At 44.2% G+C, this 18822-nt stretch overlaps 1 protein-coding gene across 1 annotated transcript in view; it reads left to right on the forward strand.

Annotated features, from left to right (window-relative positions):
* The window catches only part of BATF (basic leucine zipper ATF-like transcription factor), a 23145-nt gene continuing 4323 nt past the window's right edge, over nucleotides 1-18822 (forward strand). The window contains exons 1-2 of the mRNA XM_081291973.1: nucleotides 1-274; nucleotides 2765-2869. Coding sequence (XP_081148099.1) covers nucleotides 212-274; nucleotides 2765-2869 — 168 coding nt within the window. The 5' untranslated portion in view covers nucleotides 1-211. The remainder of the gene's footprint in view (nucleotides 275-2764; nucleotides 2870-18822) is intronic.

The following is an 18822-nucleotide window of genomic DNA, read 5'->3' on the forward strand; positions in this document are numbered from 1 at the left end:
GTGAGCGAGATGTCCCTGTGGGGAGCAGTCCCCCTGCACCCCAGAGCAAGGAGGACGCAGGGGTCAGAGGTGGCTCCAGGGCCAGTAGGGGAGGCACCTGTGGAGGGTGGAGGGCTGGTGGCCCAGGGACCGTCAGGAAGGGAGGCCAGCTGGTGACCCGAGAGCCCAGAGGCATCTGGGGCCGTGCGTGAGAGCCCGGAAGAGTTCAGCCATGCCACACAGCTCTGACAGCAGCGACTCCAGCTTCAGCCGCTCGCCTCCCCCTGGCAAGCAGGTAGGGTCCCCGCTCCCTCTCTCCTACCCTCGGATTCTCCTGGAGGGCAGGAAGCCGGGCAGTCTCTCTTGTCCTGCTCAGGGAGCTGCAGAGAGAGGAAGTGGCTTGTGGCATGAACACTCTATGAGACTGAGACATGGCATCTGTAGTGAAGCCGTGCACAGTGGCCTCTGCTCTGCCAGAGCCCCTTTTCCTCTCCATTGCCCAATGGTGCCCATTGTCCCGGCCTTGCAGGTGTCCCCCCATGAAGCTTTCTAAGTAGCAAAGGGGAGGATGAATGTCAAATAACTCAGAGGAAGCGGTCCACTCTTCTCTCCGGCACTGGAAAAGTGACCGGAGGAGCCTTAAGTTGCCTGCACAGCCCAAATCCTGGATGTGTCGTTTTCCTGGAAGAGTCACGAGGGCGTGAGAGGAAAGGGGTCAAGGTGGGCTTTGGGAACAAGTTGACAGGAGGAGAAGGAACCTGACACAGGACGATCTCTGCTGAGGTGCTGCCTCTGTCCCCACACCTGCCAGCAGGGAGGGAGATGCTGGAGCTGCAGCCAGTGCTTCTTTACTCAGTGGCTTCTGGACAAGAGGAAGGAAATAAAGGGGAGATGGCCCTGGGAACCTGTTGGAGACATTTGCTAATAGCTTACCTCAGCTCTGGGGAATTGAGGCAGGGATTCCGGGAGATTTTAGAATCTAGATTGATTTCCAAGTCAAGAGTTTTCAGCTCGAGTTGCCAAGACCTTGGGCTCTCTACTCACCTCACGGCCCCTGGGGGCTTCCTCTTTGCCACCTCCTTAACATCCCGCCCCAGGGAAGTCCTTGTCCTTCTCCTCCAACGTATCTAGCTCCATGGATTAAAATCTTCCCCACCTCTGAGGTTCAACAACTGCATTCTTTTCTTAGCATAGATATCCAAAGGGCTTTCAAAATGCCCAGCTCAAACGAAGGAAGGTAAATGTCAGACAGAGCATCTGTCCTTAGCTGCTAATCCGAGAGAGAAGTCCCGGTGGAGACCTCTAGAGGGCAGACCATCCAAGTTCAAGATGGTATCGGAGTGGCTGGGTCTGCCTGGAAGTTTGTGCTGTACTTTTCTTAGGAAGGAAATTACTCATGGCTTCCTTGGTAATCTGGTCCCCGTGCCCCTTAGAGGAAAAGCACGCCCTCCTATCTCACCCAGTGCCCTCCTACGGCAATGACCCGGGAGTGCTGCACTTGCTGGGGAGCGCAGAGTCTGGCTTGGGATCTGCGCCCTCTGGTCAGCAGGGAGGTGCCAGGGAGCCGGGCAGGCGCTGCATGGGCTTCTCTCAGACGTCTACGCATCGCGGAGAAAGCTGGAGCCAGCATCTCCAGCCAAGCAGAAGACATACCCATCATGGGGTGTAATTAGAGAACACCCCGGGTCCGTATCCTCACGCACACCCACCCTTGACCCCCGACAGCAGGCAGCCTCCCTAATGAGTCCATTCTTTTTGGCATATTTTTTTTGTACTGGGCGTTCTGATCCGGGTGTGGGAAATGTCAAACTGGCTGAGCAGAATGAAGGGAATGAAGGAAAAGAAAAGGCAGCTCTGGGCTGGGACCCTTGGGCCCCCCGGGTGTGGCCGAAGACCTCATGGGATACATAACAGTGAGGTCACTGGTGGTGAGGAGGTCTTGGGAAGGCTTTGGACTCAGCCCGGCAAGGGGCAATACTCACTCCCAGATTACTGTGAGCTCCTGGGCCAGCTCATAGGGCCTCAGGTTCTTCCCGGGTACAACAGAAATAATGACGCCCGCTTCACAGAACTGGGAAATTAAACAAGAGCACCTCTGAAAACACTCGAGCAGAAGTTGACACATAGTAGATGCTCAACAAGGTTTGGGGATGAAAAGAAAAAGAAAACAGCCAAAAAGAACAGCAAGGGGGTTCTAGGAGATATAGATGTGTGTGTGTGTGTGTGTGTGTGTGTGTGTGTGTGTGTGTATGAGGGTGAGAGTGGAGCAGCCCTGAAGAGGAGGAGAGGCGACAGACACTGCCTTCATCGGTTTCACCATTGTTGCTCAAAACAGCCCCATTGAGGCCTCGAGATCTCATGCTTCTTCCTATAGTTTTTGGCCAAATAAGACATAGACAGATCTGAGGATGTGTAACAGGGTATGGAAAAGAATGCTCCTGTGGCTGCAGGCTTTTGGAAAATAAGGGGATGGATGGGTGCATGAAGAGATGAAGACAAGGAAGGTTGGATGGATGGATAGATGGATGGAGGGATGGATTGATGGATGGATGGATAGAAGGATGAATGGAAGGATGGATGGATGATGGATGGATGGATAGAAGGATGGATGGAAGGATGGATGGGTGGAAGGATAGAAGGATGGATGGATGGGTGGGTGTGTGGGTGAAAGAATAGAAGGATGGATGGAAGGATGGATGGATGGACAGATACCAGTACCACAAAAGCCTACTTTACTTCAGAAGAGAAGAGAAAACTCCTAATTCCCATTATCTCTACCTTCTAGGACTCCTCTGACGATGTAAGAAAAGTTCAGAGAAGGGAGAAAAATCGCATTGCAGCCCAGAAGAGCCGACAGAGGCAGACACAGAAAGCTGACACCCTGCACTTGGTGAGTGCTGAGAGCTTGGGCTTTGCTCTCCAAACCCATGGACCCTTGGACCACAGCTTTGATTCTGCCTGTGTGGGGATGTGTAGCTGGGGAGAGTAAGAGGAGGGTGAGGGTTATAAGGTGAGGAGGACAAGCTCTCCTGTGATGTATTTGAAAAATTCTGTAGCAGAGAATGTACCAGAGGCTGAAAAGAGAAATGAATCTTTCTCCCTGGGGAGAGTCAAGGAGTGGACACATTGGGTGTTGGAAGCCCAGAGGCTGGGTAGGGTGGAAGACAGAATCACTGGCTTGGAGAGGGGACAGCCAGAGAGAGCTCCATCCTCATAAGCCACCGAGAGCAGAAGGTGGACTGACTAGGGGAGAAATTGAGATGTTAAGTGCTTTGGGGAGCCTGTTATCCTACAGTTCTAGGACCACACAAAGTCTCATCCCTTTGGAGGGCAGCTGGGGAACCACCCAAATGTCCTTGCATTTGGGACAAGGAAGTCCACCGAATGCTAAATCTTACTTCTTTATTCTAAGCATCATTAAAGTTCTATTTTGAAATTTCTATCATTAATGATATCCCCATGTGAAAGATACAAGTTCAAGTGCACACATCTGGTCTGGTGCCCATCCTTGCCGCTTGCCCCAATCCTTTCTAGAGCAGGCTGAACTCTCGACTTGGGCACAAGGGTACTGGGTGGGGCCGAGGGGCAGCTCCACTGGTGGCCCAAGGTCCTAGTAGTGCTTCTGACTCCCGGCTGTGTGCTTCATAAAGCAGAGCTTCCTCCGCATCTCCCCTCCTCCCCCTCCTCCTTTGACTCTGCCTCTACTTGGTTCCTTGCTTGACCAGCTCTTACTTCACTGGTTCCTTCCTCTTCATGCCCTCATTCCTTCCTCTAGCAACTCGGTCTTCTCATCCTTCCAGAAACATTCCCATACCTCGAATATTCTAGTACTTTCTTTCAATGGTAAAAAGAAGTACAATTGGTACCAAAAATGAATACGCTTGTATTAATTTGGATGATTAGCATGGCACCTCACCAGTTAGCATGACTATTTTTACCTCATCAAGACTAAGATACTGTTTTACCCAAGGTGCAGGCATATGCTATAATCTCAGTGACCGGGGAGGCTGAGGCAGGAGAATGGCAAGTTCAAAGCCAGCCTCAGCAACTTAGCAAGGCCCTAAGCAACTTAGTGAGACCCTATCTCTAAATAAAACATTTTTAACAAGGGCTGAGCCTGTGGCTTAAGAGTGCCTCTGGGTTCAATCCCCAGTACAAATAATAATATACAGTTTTAAAGGGAACAAAAGATGTTTCCTCATCTTTGTCAGGAAACCAAAAATAGGCTGCACCAACCTCTCTGATTGATTCTTTTGCTTTATTTGAAATGTAGTTGGTATATCCTCCTTTGCAAGCTAACAATTTTAAGTCCATAAATATGTGTCAAATTGGAAAAAAAAATGAATGAACAGCAAGTCTGTACTAACTGTGGTCAACAGTCTAAATGCTAAGCTGTCGGTGTCCCTGCTACTGACATGCTCCCTGTGATTTCTTTGTGGCCTAGAGTCACATGGAAACACTCCCATTTGCTATTTTAAACTTGAACATCTATGATCCATCACCTTCTCTGAGTCTGCAAATAAATATCAACTTAAAAGATTAAAAGCTTCTTTTTCTGTACAAGTTGACAATGTCCTGAGACAAGCAAATTACTATAAACTGTATATGTTTTTAATATTTTTTTAAAAAAAGAAGTGGAAAATAAATAGAGGTCAGCAGCTCAGTAGTCAGAGGACAGGGTTTGAATCCCAGCTCTGCCACTTGCTATCTATTATCTGTGTGACTGACTCTAGAGCCATTCCCAATCTCCCTTAGACTCTGATTCCTTATCTATAGAATGGGAAATGACAGTAACTACTTCATGGGGAAGTGCAGAAAAAGAGCTCAACACAGTGCCTGGCATACAAAAATACTCCAAAAATTTAATTACAAGATTGATAATAATAGTTATTAGTATAAGAAGTAAGATAAAAAAAATCACACTAAGTTACACACACACACACACACACACACACACACACACACACACAGATTTTCACAGAATCTCAGGGTTGTGAGATTTCTTTAAGGCTGAAATGTTTAGGCACACTTTTTTCTTTTTTTGGTACCAGCGATTGAATCCAGGACATTTAACCACTGAGCCACATCCGCTTTAAAACTTTTTATTTAGAGACTAGTTCTCACTAAGTTGCTTAGGGCCTCATTATGTTGCTGAGGCTGGCTTTGAACTTGCTGTCCTCCTGCTTTAGCCTCTTGAGTCACTGTGATTACAGGCGTGCACCATCACACCCGGCTCAGGCACTTTTGATGCCTAAGAAAAGGATCTTGTAACCTCTAGTGATAGATAACTCCCTCTCTTCTAACGTATGGAGAGGTACCCCCCTCATCTTGAGCTGCACCCCATCTCCCTATAAATCTAAACCCCTGGTGTCCGTCCACCCCCTTGGGTGCATACCAATGAGCAGACACATGTGCCTCTTTGCAGCAGCAAGGTTTCCATCTCTGACTCGGCCGTCCTCTGTAAAACAAGAGTCAGAACCAAAAGGTTGAGCCTAATTATATTGGTTATGACTACCTTGGGGGTAATTTCTGGAACTTGTAGGTCAATGGAGCCTCCAGTCATGGGGTCAGCATATCTACCATTACACCCCAGCCTCAATCTCTAGAATGTTCTCATTCTCCCCACATCTGAGCTCGAACTCCTCACCCACTTCTTTCTTTTGAGCACCACAACATTCATCTTCACTTTTCTCCCCAGTGAGCAGATCACATCGGAGTCTAAGCAGCAAGCCTGTGCACTGCTGTCAATGCAATTTGTTTTTCTTGGCTTCAGGTGGGAGCTTGGGCAGCAGCATGTAAATTTTCACCATCAGGCAGAGTGCTTGGCCATGGTTTGCACTGTTCATTTCCTCTTGGTCAACAGACGCCCTTCTTTCCCATACCTTGTCCTCTCAATCACATTTGTAATTCAGGTAGAAGCTTCTGTTCACCACCTGAGTCGGGTTTCACGGCTGGGTTTGCCCTTGACCCCTTTCCACGCTTGCTACACAGGAAATCTTCTGGCACCTTTCTCTAGCTGAAGGACTCATCCAAAACTTTGCAGACCAGGCTTTAGAAATTATGGTATCAAATAAGGGCCACACTTGTCTTGGGGTCTAGCCTCAAATGCTGGGGTGACATTGTTTTCCTGGTTTCAACTGTTGTCACTATTGTCTATCTCAAAGTTCCCAGATGATTATCTCATCTCTCCAGTGAGAGTAAGGGATTCTGGCTATTGGACATTGGAGTAGCTGTCCTATTCATGGCTCCCACCAACACATATTGATTCCTTTTAAAATGATAGGAGGGAAAGAACATTTAGTGATGATTGTGTTACAAAATGAACCGAGGTGACGCATAATGGATCAAGTGATTCTTTTTGTAATTGTTACAAAAACAGAGTCTACATACAGTTTTGATTCTCTTTCAGTTTGATGTCTCACACAAGTGCCCATCATACTTATTTCTTTTTCTCCCACGAGCAACTGTAGGGTCCCTTAGGTACAGTACAGATGTCAACTAGAAGAAGAAAGGCATGACTTTCCCAGTTAGTTCCTAAAAATCTCAGCAGCTAAATAAGTGGATCCAAGATAATCAGCTGAAAAACCATTAGAACTAATAAGAGAATACAGACAGCTTCCAAAATTAAAACAAAAAGTAATACCTTTCCTACATGCAAGCCATAACAAATTAGTAAATTTAATGGAAGGAAAAATCCCAACCACCACCATTATATGAGAAAGGGGTCTGGGGTTGTGGCTCAGAGGTAGAGTACTTGCCTAGCATGCATGAGGCACTGGGTTCGATACTCAGCACCACATAAAAATAAAATAAAGGTATGTGTTCACCTACGACTAAAAAATAAATGTTTGAGAAAGGAATAAATTTAACAAAAATCATGAAGGGTTTAATTTTAAAAAAAACTTTTAAATGATTCTAAATGACTTTTTAAAAATTCAAATACTAAATAGAAAGATGTATCTTATGTAAAGTTAATATTTTCATTAAATTAATCTATAAATTTAATGTGCTCCCAATAAAAATTCAGTAGGGTCTTCTGGAAATTGGGGAAGAACTAGATGAGCTATTCTAAATCCCCATTGAAAAAGAACCATCTGAAAATTGCCAAGAAAATGCTAAAGAAGAAGGGGAATGAGGGATTAGCAGACTAAGCTGAAACGATTTGGAAAAGACAGAACATTGGACAGATTACAGAAACAGACCCAAAAACAAATTTAAAATTTAAGAGCCTGTGACATTTCCTAAGACATTAGAACAAATTCAAGACAACCAGGATGACATTTCATTCCCGTGAGGGAGAGCAGAATTCTTCCATAGAGTTGTGACAACTGTCTCATCACTTGGAAAAAAAGGGGAAAAAATGGACCCTCCATTCCTTATATAACAGAGACAGATGAAATCAAAAAAGAAAGAAATTTTGGGAAAAAAACCCATGCATGTTAAAAAATTGATCTTAGCCTGAAGAAGTCTTTTTCAAATAAAATAAAAACTCCTGAGACTACAAAGGAAAAAACTGATATATATATAAACTTTATGCATTAAAAAGTGAAAAAAATTCTATATAGTTCAAAATACTATACGCTAACTCAAAGGCAAATGATAAACTGGGGGGAAAATATCTGTAACATTTATGACCAAAAAAAGGTATGTTTACTTAATATATGAAAGCTCTTATGAATAGGAAAGTGATTAACAACCCCAAAGAAAAATGAGCAATGATTATGAATAGGCGACTTCCAGAGAGAGATAAATGGCAAATAAATACGTGCAAATATGCTAGACTTCACTTATATAGGGAAATGCCAATTAAAGCAAAAGTGAGATTTCTCTGTCAGATTGGCAAAAAATAAAATGCTGCTAAATCACGATGTTGCCAAGGCAATGGAAAGGCAGAACCATCACATGCTGCCAATAGGAATACAGTTGGTGCATCCCTGGTCAAGGGCAGCTTGACCATGCCGCTTCCAATTATGAGCACTCATGTCCTGTGGGTCAGCATCAAGGAGTCTACGCACAAACACGTCCACATATTATCCACCGCTGTGCATTTAAAGATAATCATTGCTGCGTTGTTTCTTAGAGAAAAGACTGGAAGCAAGCTAAATATTCATCAGTAAAGGAGTGCTTAAGTAAATTAGAGTTTGTCCATTCAGTGGAATACTGAGGAGCTATTAGTAAGTTACATCTGAATGTGCTGATCTGAAAAGATTATCAAGTTTCTATACTCTTAAAGGAAAAAAGTATAAATATGGCACCTGTTTTTTTCCACTCTGTGTTTTTAGCAACAAGAAAAACTCTTTGTACATAATTGTACAAACAGAAATTTTCAAATAGATTACCCAAAAAATTGTTGATGATTTTTTTTTCTGAAAAGTAGGAATAAACGTCTAAGAGAGAGATACTTTCCTTTTTAAATCTTTTTTATTTAATCAGTTGCTTTTATTTTTATAATATAGGTACTGAAATTCTTGACATTGATCATTGCTACATATGCATTGAATGCTTTCTTTTCTACTTATGATATCACCCATCAAACAGCTCTCCATCCCAATTGATTGTAGTGGCTCCTGGGAGCCTCACAGCGTGGAGGATTTTGAATGACTGTTGAGTAAGTGGGAAAGAGAATTGAGATTAATAAAGAAGTATTGTTGCCAGGTGCAGTGGCACACACCTGTAACCTCCCTACTCCAGAGGCTGATGCAGGAGGATCTCAAGTTCAAGGCCAGCCTGGGCAACTTATATCTCAAAATAAAAATGAAAAGGGCTGGGATGTGGCTCAGAGGTGGAGTGCTTGCCTAGCAGGCGCAGGCCCTGGGATGAATCCTCTGTGGGTAGAAAAAAAAAAAGAGAGAAGCAGTCTGGTTCATGAAGAGACTAAAGGCAGAGGAGATGGGGACCGTGGGCAAATTTAGCTCAGAGATGTGCTACTGGAAGTCAGATCTGGCCTTGAGGGTGGAACTGGAAGCAAGTTAGAGTAACAGGGCCAAATTTGGGAGCTGGGTACCTAGGTACATCCTTTAGATGGGGGTGGGTGCCTGAAGGAATCTCACACTTATTTAGGAAAAGAGAGGTTTACTAGTTCCCGGATACATGTTTAATGTTATATACAACAGAAAAATGTCGAGTGTACATTAGGCAATAACAAATCTTTGAGCTAATGTTGTGAGATATACAATATCTACAATTAGAGGGAAATTGAGTAATGAAGGAACTCAGTAAAGACGTTACCCACGGGCCTCCTGTAGAATGGCACTGTTGTTCTTGGCTTTCTGGGGAGCTCTGGGAGAGAAGGCAGCTTGTGGTCCTATTTCACTCCTAGAGCTCTTTTTCTTTCTCTCCGGGAAACCATGCCTAATGTTCATTGGCATAGAGAAGTTATGGATCCATGAAACACCAAAGGAATATTCTGGATAGATCTACCCTTAAAAGGTTCAATGTAAAATCAGTGAAGCATCCATGAAAAAGAGACACCTCTCTTGGGCCACCATTGCTATCAATTTCTTTTTAAAAACACAATAATTGAGCACAATTGTGTTTCAAGCACCGTGTGTTGAGTGCTCAGCTGGCAGTATCTCATTCGATCTGCACCAAAGCCTTATTTAATAATTTTTTACGTTAGGTTAGGCAGCTTGTCCAAGGCTACCTAGCTGCATCTTCAGAACCCATCTTCCTCACCCCTACTGCCTCTTTCTCCAGTCTTTCATGAGGATGTGTTTGTCTTCCTCGACTCTATACGTCTTGGAATCTCTACCTGAATTTATTTTTCTGTTTTTTTTTTATTTTTTTTTAGAACAATGTCCTCCAAAATTCACACTTTTCCCCATCTGTCAATAACAGGCCTGGTCAAGAAAGTAAAGATATCCCTATATCAATTGAAACCGTTCTTTGAGAAGGTTGTATAGCAAAGAACGTTATCATCTTACATAAGAATAACCTTTGAAACAGTATTTCCACTTACAAGAGATTGAAGAAAAATTATATATAAGGATACTCAGTTTGCCAGTATTTGTGAATAGTAAACACTTTTTTTTTAATATCAGGGATTGAACCCAGGGGTATTCAAATACTGAACCACATCTCTAGCCCTATTTTTTATTTTATTTAGAGACAGGGTCTCACTGAGTTGCTTAGCACCTCACTGTTGCTGAGGCTGGCTTTGAACTCGCAATCCTCCTGCCTCAGCCTCCCAGATGACTGAGATTAAGGGGTGTGCCACCATGCCCGGAATGAATACTAAACATTTTAATAAAGTGTTTGATAATGCTATAAAACTGGGCAGCTGGCTAACAACAATGGATTAGCATATTATAAATACACTCATACAGAATTTTATGCTGGTATCCAAAATTATCATGAAGATCTGTATGTACCAATTTAAAAGATGTCAGTGGGGTAGCATTGAGTTAAAATTTTTAAAAAAAGAAGTAAATTACAAAGAACATGTAGAGTATAATCCTGTTCATGTGAGTTAAATCTGTGGTTTGGGGAACAGTTGCATGTATAAAGAGATGTCTGGAAGAATATTCTCCAAGATGCTAATAGTAGTTGTTTCTGAGTGGCTGAGTTTCAGTAGCCTTCCTTAAGTACTTTTCTGCATTTTAAAAATTATAATGAATGCGTGCCATTTAAAAAAATCAGAAGTAGTCTAAAATAGTCTAAAATTCTGACTGTTTTATTTGGGGAAAAAGACATGCCAAGGCAATTCACCACTGACTGCTTATCCCACGGAGGATGGATCTAGGGGCAAAGTGTAGGGTGTTTGGGGAAGGACTGATCTGGAGACTATAAAGAAGTCAGTCTTAAAAGGATCACGGGGCCCAGGTCACAAAATGACAGCTACCATTTAGCAGATATCTCCCCGAGGCACCACCAGCAGTAACCAGGCTTCCTTTCTTCTCTTGAGAAGAGTGAGAGTCTCCCCAAGAGCCCAGGCTGCTCAAAGGGTTTCCCAGTCTCTCCTGCTTTCTAGGGAGAAGCCCAGGACCCACAAGAAGAGGGTGGGATGTTGGTACAAGAGCTCACCATGGGCCCACATGGTGGCCTTTTAAAGGGAATGGTAATGGTTATGGTCATACTACTTGTTCCTAAAATGATAGAATTCAAAGAAAACTCAGAGATCTTTCAGGCCAACCTGTCATGTGGCCAACAAAGAAACTTTCTCAAGGACACCCAGGAACCCAAACCTATGGCCTCCCCATTGTTCTACTTTTGTTTTGTGCTACTTTGCTGGACAGAGCTTTGCTAGGTGGGTGATGTTGATACCACAGGTCCTTTTGCAAAGGATACGCCGAGAAGTAGGCCATCAACCAGATGCTCAGACAGCCTGGGCTCTCAGCATCTCCAGAACACTCAAACAGCGAGAGACCAGAAGGAGAGCTCAAGGTCAAGGGGCGCTGAAGCCTCAGGTTTCTTTATTCAAAAGAGGTTTTTAAAGTAGTCACCCAAAATTAAAAGGACAATGAGATTTGGGGGAGATTTGATATTTGCATCAAATTAAATAAATACTTAATATTTATACTGAGAAAAAACATCTTTTAAAGAAAAACATCAAGACTCCCATCAATAAGTGGGCAGAGGCTATGAACTGAAATCTTACACAACATTTTTCCTACCAAAATGAAAATAACCTAATTTTGTATTCTGATTACGAAAATGATACACAATAAGGCAAGGTTTCTCAACCTTGGCTATTGACATTTTGAGTCCAGTAATTCTTTGTTGTGTGCGTGTGGTTATCCTGTGCATTGCAAAATGTAAAATCTACAATCTGCCCAATAGATGCCAATAGCACTCCCTCCCCCTGTTATGACAACCAAAAATACTCACAATATGTGTCAAATGTCCCCTGGAGGGAAAATCACTTGTGGTTGAGAATGCTACATTGAGACAGATGCAGAGAAAGTGCTCTTCCTCCTTAGTTATTGATTACTGTAACATTAAAGTGAAATTAAGAAACCTTCATAGGGCTGGGGATGTGGCTCAAGCGGTAGCACGCTCGCCTGGCATGCGTGCGGCCCGGGTTCGATCCTCAGCACCACATACCAACAAAGATGTTGTGTCCCCAGAGAACTAAAAAATAAATATTAAAAATTCTCTCTCTCTCTCTCTCTCTCTCTCTCTCTCTCTCTCTCTCTCTCTCTCCTCTCTCACTCTCTCTTTAAAAAAAAAAGAAAGAAAATAAAGAAACCTTCATAAAGCTGGTAGGCAAAAAGAAATGATTTAAATTTAGAGCACTAAGCCGCTGCTCTGTGTAGATACTGCCAGCTCCAGGCACTGTTGACACGAGATTGCACAAGTTGTTGTGAAATGGATAACACGTATTGGTTTCTGGTGACAGGAGGATTGATTTGTCTGTCCCTTGCTCTGCTAATCTCTCACCTAGGAATATGTTTCTAGAAAATAATTGAACAAAGACAAAATCCAAAACGCATCCAGATGTTCATTCCAGCATTGTTTACACCAGTGAGATGGTGATCACAACCAAAAGGCTCAACATTAGAAGACCATTTTAAGTAAACTGTGGATCATCAATTTCATGATATCACCATTAAAATAATACTTATAGTGACTGACCGTGTGGGAGTGCCAAAGTGACAACAGAAAGCAAAATGCTGACTGTATATGTACTATGGTTGAGATTTTGTAAAAATAAGTAGGCATACTAATTTATTTTATTTTTTTTACTATTTATTTATTTATTTTATTGTTACTGTGATTAAACCCAAAGGTGCTTTAGTACTGAGTTACATCCCCAGTCCTTTTTATTTTTGAAGACAGGATCTCACAAAATTTCTGAGGCTGACCTGATCCCCCTGCAGCAGCCTTTCAAGACCATGAGGTATTATAGGCGTGCGCCACTGCATCTAGCACAATATTATTTTTTATCATAGACAAACAAATGGAAATATTCTTAAAAAGGCATACTAATTTAAAAGGACAAGATGACAGTATGTACAAATGAAAGCAGGTACGTTAGGGGACCAGGGCCATGGGTGTTTCCAATTTTTAAAATTTATTTTTTATTGGTAAATCATTATTTTATATAATCATGGGGTTCATTTTGCCATTTTTATATATGTACATAATATGATTTGGTTAGTTGGTGTTTTTAATTCTCAAATATATTTTAAGGTAGTCATACTGTGCATTTTTAAAAAAATATTCTTTATTAGTTATTGATGGATCTTTTTAATTTTTATTTATTTGCTTATTCCTGGTGCTGAGAATCGAACCCAGTGCCTCACACAAGCTAGGCAAGTGCTCTACCACTGAGCCACAACCCCAGCTCCCCCATACTGTGCATGTTTATGTTAAAAAAGGAGGAGGAGGAGGAGGAGGAGGAGGAGGAGGAGGAGGAGGAGGAGGAGGAGGAGGAGGAGGAGGAGATGGCCAAATAGAGGGTCCAGGGAACTCTGAAGGAAACTAAGAGAACAGAAAAGAGATCATTAAGCTAGAATTTCGGGGGTCAGGTTTGGTGGGAGACCTTATAATTTATCCTCCAAATAGGAACTCTTTTGAGAGTAAAAAAGGGCACTAGGAAATATTATACCAGGGCAGCAAGTGTGAGCTGGGGAAGTCCCAGGAAATATCTGGACACCCTAGACTTCGGGGAACCAAGGAAGGTAACCCAGAGCTCTTATGGAAACTCAAAGGAAATGATCAAGTTCAAATCCAAGCTGAGGGCCCAAATTCCTAGGGCCAATAGGCAATGTCCTGCAACTGAGGACCCTGTAACTCAGAGATTTTCTGGGTCCTTGGTTGCTTCAAGAACAGGCCTTCTTGTTCACTAAGAGGGTGGTGGTGGCAGAATGTTGTTCATGAAGAGTCCTATTCCCAGCTCGAGAGCTCACGTCTGTCTGCAGAATTGATTCATCCACTCAGCAATATTTCCTGTCTCCTCCTTGCAGGTATGGTCAGTTCTAGGCACTGAGAATATAGTAGCAGCGACCAGACAGGCTGGGACCCTGATTTCATGTACCTTACATTCAACCTCAAGTCTAGAAAATGGAAAAATAAATGAACACATTAAGCACACCACGTGAAAAACGGTTCAAAGAAAATGAAATAGTGCAAGGTTGAAAGTGGTTAAAGGACAGGATGCGATAGTGATGAGGGAAGGCTGTTCCTAGGCCCTAAAATTGGAAATCAAATGCAAATAAAAGAGCAAGGTCAGCCAGGCATGGGGGCGCACACCTGTAATCCCAGACACACTGGAGGCTGAGGCAGGAGGATCACAAATTTGAGACCAGCCTCAGCAACTTAGCAAGACCCTGTCTCAAAATAAAAGGCTGGGGATGTGACTCAGGGATAAAGTGCCCCAGATTCAATCCCCAGTACCAAAAAAGGAAAGAGGTGGAGGGATCTGGGGAAAGGGAGTTTTCAGCAGAACCTTGCAGCCAAGCCCAGGGGGAGGCATCAGAAAGACGCCTGGTGGAGCAGAGATAGTGGGAATGAAGTCATATGAAGGCAGTTGAGCTATTGGAAGCAAGGACTGGATTGGGGTGGGGGTCCACAAAGTTGATTCTAACCCTGGCTTGGAGATTTCTCTCAGTCTAAATTCTGATTACAAAATGGGAAGCAATGGCACCTCATTGGGATAAGTGAGAGCAAGGCTATATTTTCTCTTCTGCATTGGAAAGAAAAGTAAGTCTAAAGATGTGAGGCAGGAGATGGGCCTTAGGTTGGAGAGCCCAGCCTTTTCTTATTCATCATTCCATGTGTTCTCATGCGTGAACATGCTGCCCTTCTTTCTGGTTGTTTTTAAGAGCTTCAGGAACGCCAGCTGTTTCGCTGTCTTGGCTTCGCACCACAATGCTTGAGTCTGTCTGGTTGGGATGGGGAAGGTCAAGTTCAAGCTGGGGAAATGATGTCAGAGTTCTGTGAGTGGAGTTCCTATGTGACTATCCCAAGTTATAAAGCAGAAGCATTTAATGTACTTGAATATTGGGTCAGATATTCCCTTGTGCATATCATAAGTCTAATTAGTATACTTTCTCATAGGTACTTCTTAGGTTTGGGTAAATTATTACAGGTTCCAAGTTGGCAGTCAAATGAACATGATTTTAGTGCACATTTACTATGAGCCAGCACTGTCCTTGTCACAGAGGACAAAGCAGTGAAGACAACAGCAGTAGCTCCTGCCCTCACAGAACTCAAGGGGAACTAATATGATAAAACTATAATCATTGAGATTTGACCAGGTTCCCTACCTCTTGCCTGTCCATCATAAGAATGAACTGGTGGATTACTAGAAATTGTATTTACCAATTACAGTAGTGAGAGAATAACAAAGTGTCTAAATAGGCATTTTCTTTTAGGGAAAAAAAATGTTTCACTCAACTCTTTAAAATTCTTTGTATTTATATTTTATACTTTTATATAATAAAATATATTTGATAAAATAAAAATAATATAAAGTATATATCAGCCTGGTGGAACATGCCTATAATACCAACAACCTGGGAGGCTGAGGCAGGACGATCACAAGTTCAAGGCCAGCCTGGGCAACTTAGCAAGACACTGTTTTAATAACAAACAAACAAACAAAAAAGGGCAGGGGAGCTGTGGATGTGGCTCAATGGTTAAGCACCCCTTGGTTCAATCCCTAGTGTGTGTGTGTGTGTGTGTGTGTGTGTGTGTGTAAAAGAGTATGTGTTTGTGTGCGTGTGTGCACAGTGCATTTTGTTTATAAAATAAAAATATATAGATACATACAATAAAACTAAACACTGACATTATTATATTATCTTTAAGAGGTATCTGCTAAGAACATGATTCTCAAATTGGCTGAACACGAGGTTCCTCTGGGAAGCGTTTTTAAAATCTGGCTTCCTGTGACCCAGCCCAGAACAATGAAATTGGAACCTGGGGATGGTGAAGTCCAGGAAGGAAGACTGTTTGGCACCCTTCAGGTGACTGCAGCGTGCAGCCAGAATCAGGAGCAGTCCTGTGGGCAACTCTGTTGGCATTTACCCAGACACTCTGTGCCAGGGGCCTGATGGCACAGACCAAACCAACACATCAAACCTTTGCTCTAATGGCAATTCCTAGTCATTCTGTGGTTTTCTAGAACTGGGCTCTCTGGTGACAACCTCCCTAACTGGAGGTACCAGTCGGGATTGCATTTGGTCCCAGTAATAGACAGCCCTGGAGTGGAAGTTTGGTTTTCTCGCATAACAAGAGGCTCAGAAGTCCCCAGAGCAGGCTAGAGCAGGGGTGCACCCAGCGCCTCCCTCTGCACAGTCATCTTGGCTCCTGGCTTTCATCCTTGAGGTGCACTGTGGCCGCTGAACTTCCAGGCACCCATCTGTGTTGAAGGAGGGTATCCTTGCAAGGCTTGGCCTTTTCACGGGGAAGGGAAGCTTTGCTCCCTGCCCTCTCGCCCCACCCTGTACTTCTGATTCCGTCTCTTTGGTCAGAATTCTGTTACATGGCCACCCTCACTGCAAAGGAAGCTGGGTACTTGAGTGACTCTTTTTCTGGTGTCTCTAGAGGAAAGTAAGAGAGAAGGAGTTCAGAAGGGGTGCTGAGCTGGCCAACCAACAGCGTTTTAGGTCAGTGAAACCATAGTCTACAAGCCAAGGAACAGGGTGACAGCCTCCTAACCCTGTGACTCTATACAGGCCCCTGAGGGTGGCCCTTCTGGCTTAAACATCTGTTAATGACAAAGGCACTTGGAGCCCTAGAGCCTCAGCTCTACAACCTAGGAATGAAGATTTCTCCAAAATAGGTACATAGGTCATTCAGTGCGAAGACCTGTGGTTTAGCAATTCCTCTTCTCTCCTCTCAGGGCGAGAGGCAAGGGTTGGGGCTAATATCCCCAGGAATGGAAGAAGATAAAGTCACAGGTCCCCCAACTGCTTGGAAAGTGTCATATCTTTCCATCTGAAGCCTTCTCCAAGAATGGCGGGCTCCACCTCTGTGTGCATTTGATGTGTAGGGGCTTGTGGCACCTGATGAGATCCCACACACACCTGGCTGTGAGGGACAAACTTCAAATACCACTCTCTAATTTAAGTGTGGGTGTGAGCTGAAAGGTCACCCTACCAATAGATGACAGCACCTTCTGTCGAGGAGGAAACGCACAGGGACTATTTTGGCCCTTCTGGAAATTGTGATGAGAAGGTACAAGGAGAGGGCTGGGAATGTGGCTCAGGCGGTAGTGCGCTCATCTGGCATGCGTGCGGCCCGGGTTCGATCCTCAGCACCACATACCAACAAAGATGTTGTGTCCGTCAATAACTAAAAAATAAATATTAAAAATTTTCTCTCTCCTCTCTCACTCTCTCTAAAAAAAAAAAAAAAAAAAAAGGTACAAGGAGAAGGTCAAGGCACTAATCTAGAGCTGGCAGGGAGGACCAAGCCCACCCACAAGGCCTGGGGAGTCCCCGCTAGAGCCTTGGGCCAGAGCCCAGCTTGGAAATGCCAGCCTGTTCCTAGTCTTCGTCCCAACTTGGTTGCCTGAGTATAAGGGAAGTGCCTGGGGATTCCCCATCATTTGAAAGCTCTTTAAGTGACCCCCTCATCAGCCCCTCCAATAGGGGATTTCCCAGAATGTTCCCAGGGCCCAAGGAAGCCTCCTCCTTAGCTGATTGTGGTTCATGACAGAAGTGTCACTGGGCGACAGGTAACGCCACAGGCGAAGTGGAATCGTAAACATGGGCACGAGTTTGAAGGGAGAAGATGGAATCAGTAAGTTTGTGGGACTGAGGCCTCCAGATAAATATCAAATTTTATCAGGTTTATTTAATTAATTCTTTGTTTTGGGGGTACTGGAAATTAAACCCACTATCACTGAACTACATCTGCAGCCGTTTCTGAAAAAATATTTATGGTGAGACGGTCTCACTGAGTTTCTGAGGCTGGCTTCCAACTTGCCTCAGCCTCCCCTCGTGGCTGGGATCACAGGCCTGCACCACCATGCCTGGCACAAGTGATTCTTGATCATTCCCAGAGAGGGAGCCTCCTGCATCTTCCTTCAAATGTGGGTTGGACTTAGCGCCTCACTTCTAATGAACAGAACCATAAAAGGTAGTACTCACCTTTCCCTGGGTAGAGACTAGTATGCTGAGACGCTCAGGTAGCAAATTGGCAATCTGAAATGTTTGAGAGTTAAAAGGGGCCTGCAGATCCTCTGATTCTGTGGGTTTCAACATTAGCTGCCTGTCACATCCCCTAGGGAGCCTTTACCAAGCCCATGTCCAGGCTGCACCCCAGACCTATGAAGTCTGAATAGGCATCTGTCCGCCCATTGCTAACCTCCAGGGGATCCCAGGGTATGGTGAAGGTTGAGATTCACTGATTTGATCCAGTCTTCCTGTTTTAAATTGAGGCCACTGGGAATCAATAGGGAAAGTGAATCACTCAGGGTCACCAAGCCAGGACCAGGATCTCGGATCCCCATCCCCGGTAACCACCCATGGAGTCCACCATGGACCCTCACTTTGTCTGGAGGAAGGTCTGGCCTCTAGATAGCTCTCTTCCAGAGAAGCTGGCCAGGTGAGCCACCTTGGGGTCCTCATGCAGTGTTTCAGAGTCACCAAAACCAAGATCCGGCTTTGTCTTGGGAGACCACAGGGTGCTGAGGACTCTCAGTAGTCTCTGGAGACTTTTGCCCACCTTCGTCTGAAGTCCCACAGAGGAAGCCTTCGGGTGTGGTAGGAGCACAGGCCAAGCCACGCGCCCTAGGCCCTCCCTGGATGGGGTCCTTGGATCCACTACTTGACCGTCTAAGTGAACTCTATAGCACTTCTTCTTGGCAGCTGGCTGCGCCTATGCTCGTTTGGAAAGTGAATGTGATGAGGGTTTGTGCCAGGGTTGGCCTCATCCCCAGAGGGGGCATAA

This window comes from Spermophilus citellus (assembly GCF_964194105.1).
Source record: "Spermophilus citellus genome assembly, chromosome: 4".
Taxonomy (NCBI): domain Eukaryota; kingdom Metazoa; phylum Chordata; class Mammalia; order Rodentia; family Sciuridae; genus Spermophilus; species Spermophilus citellus.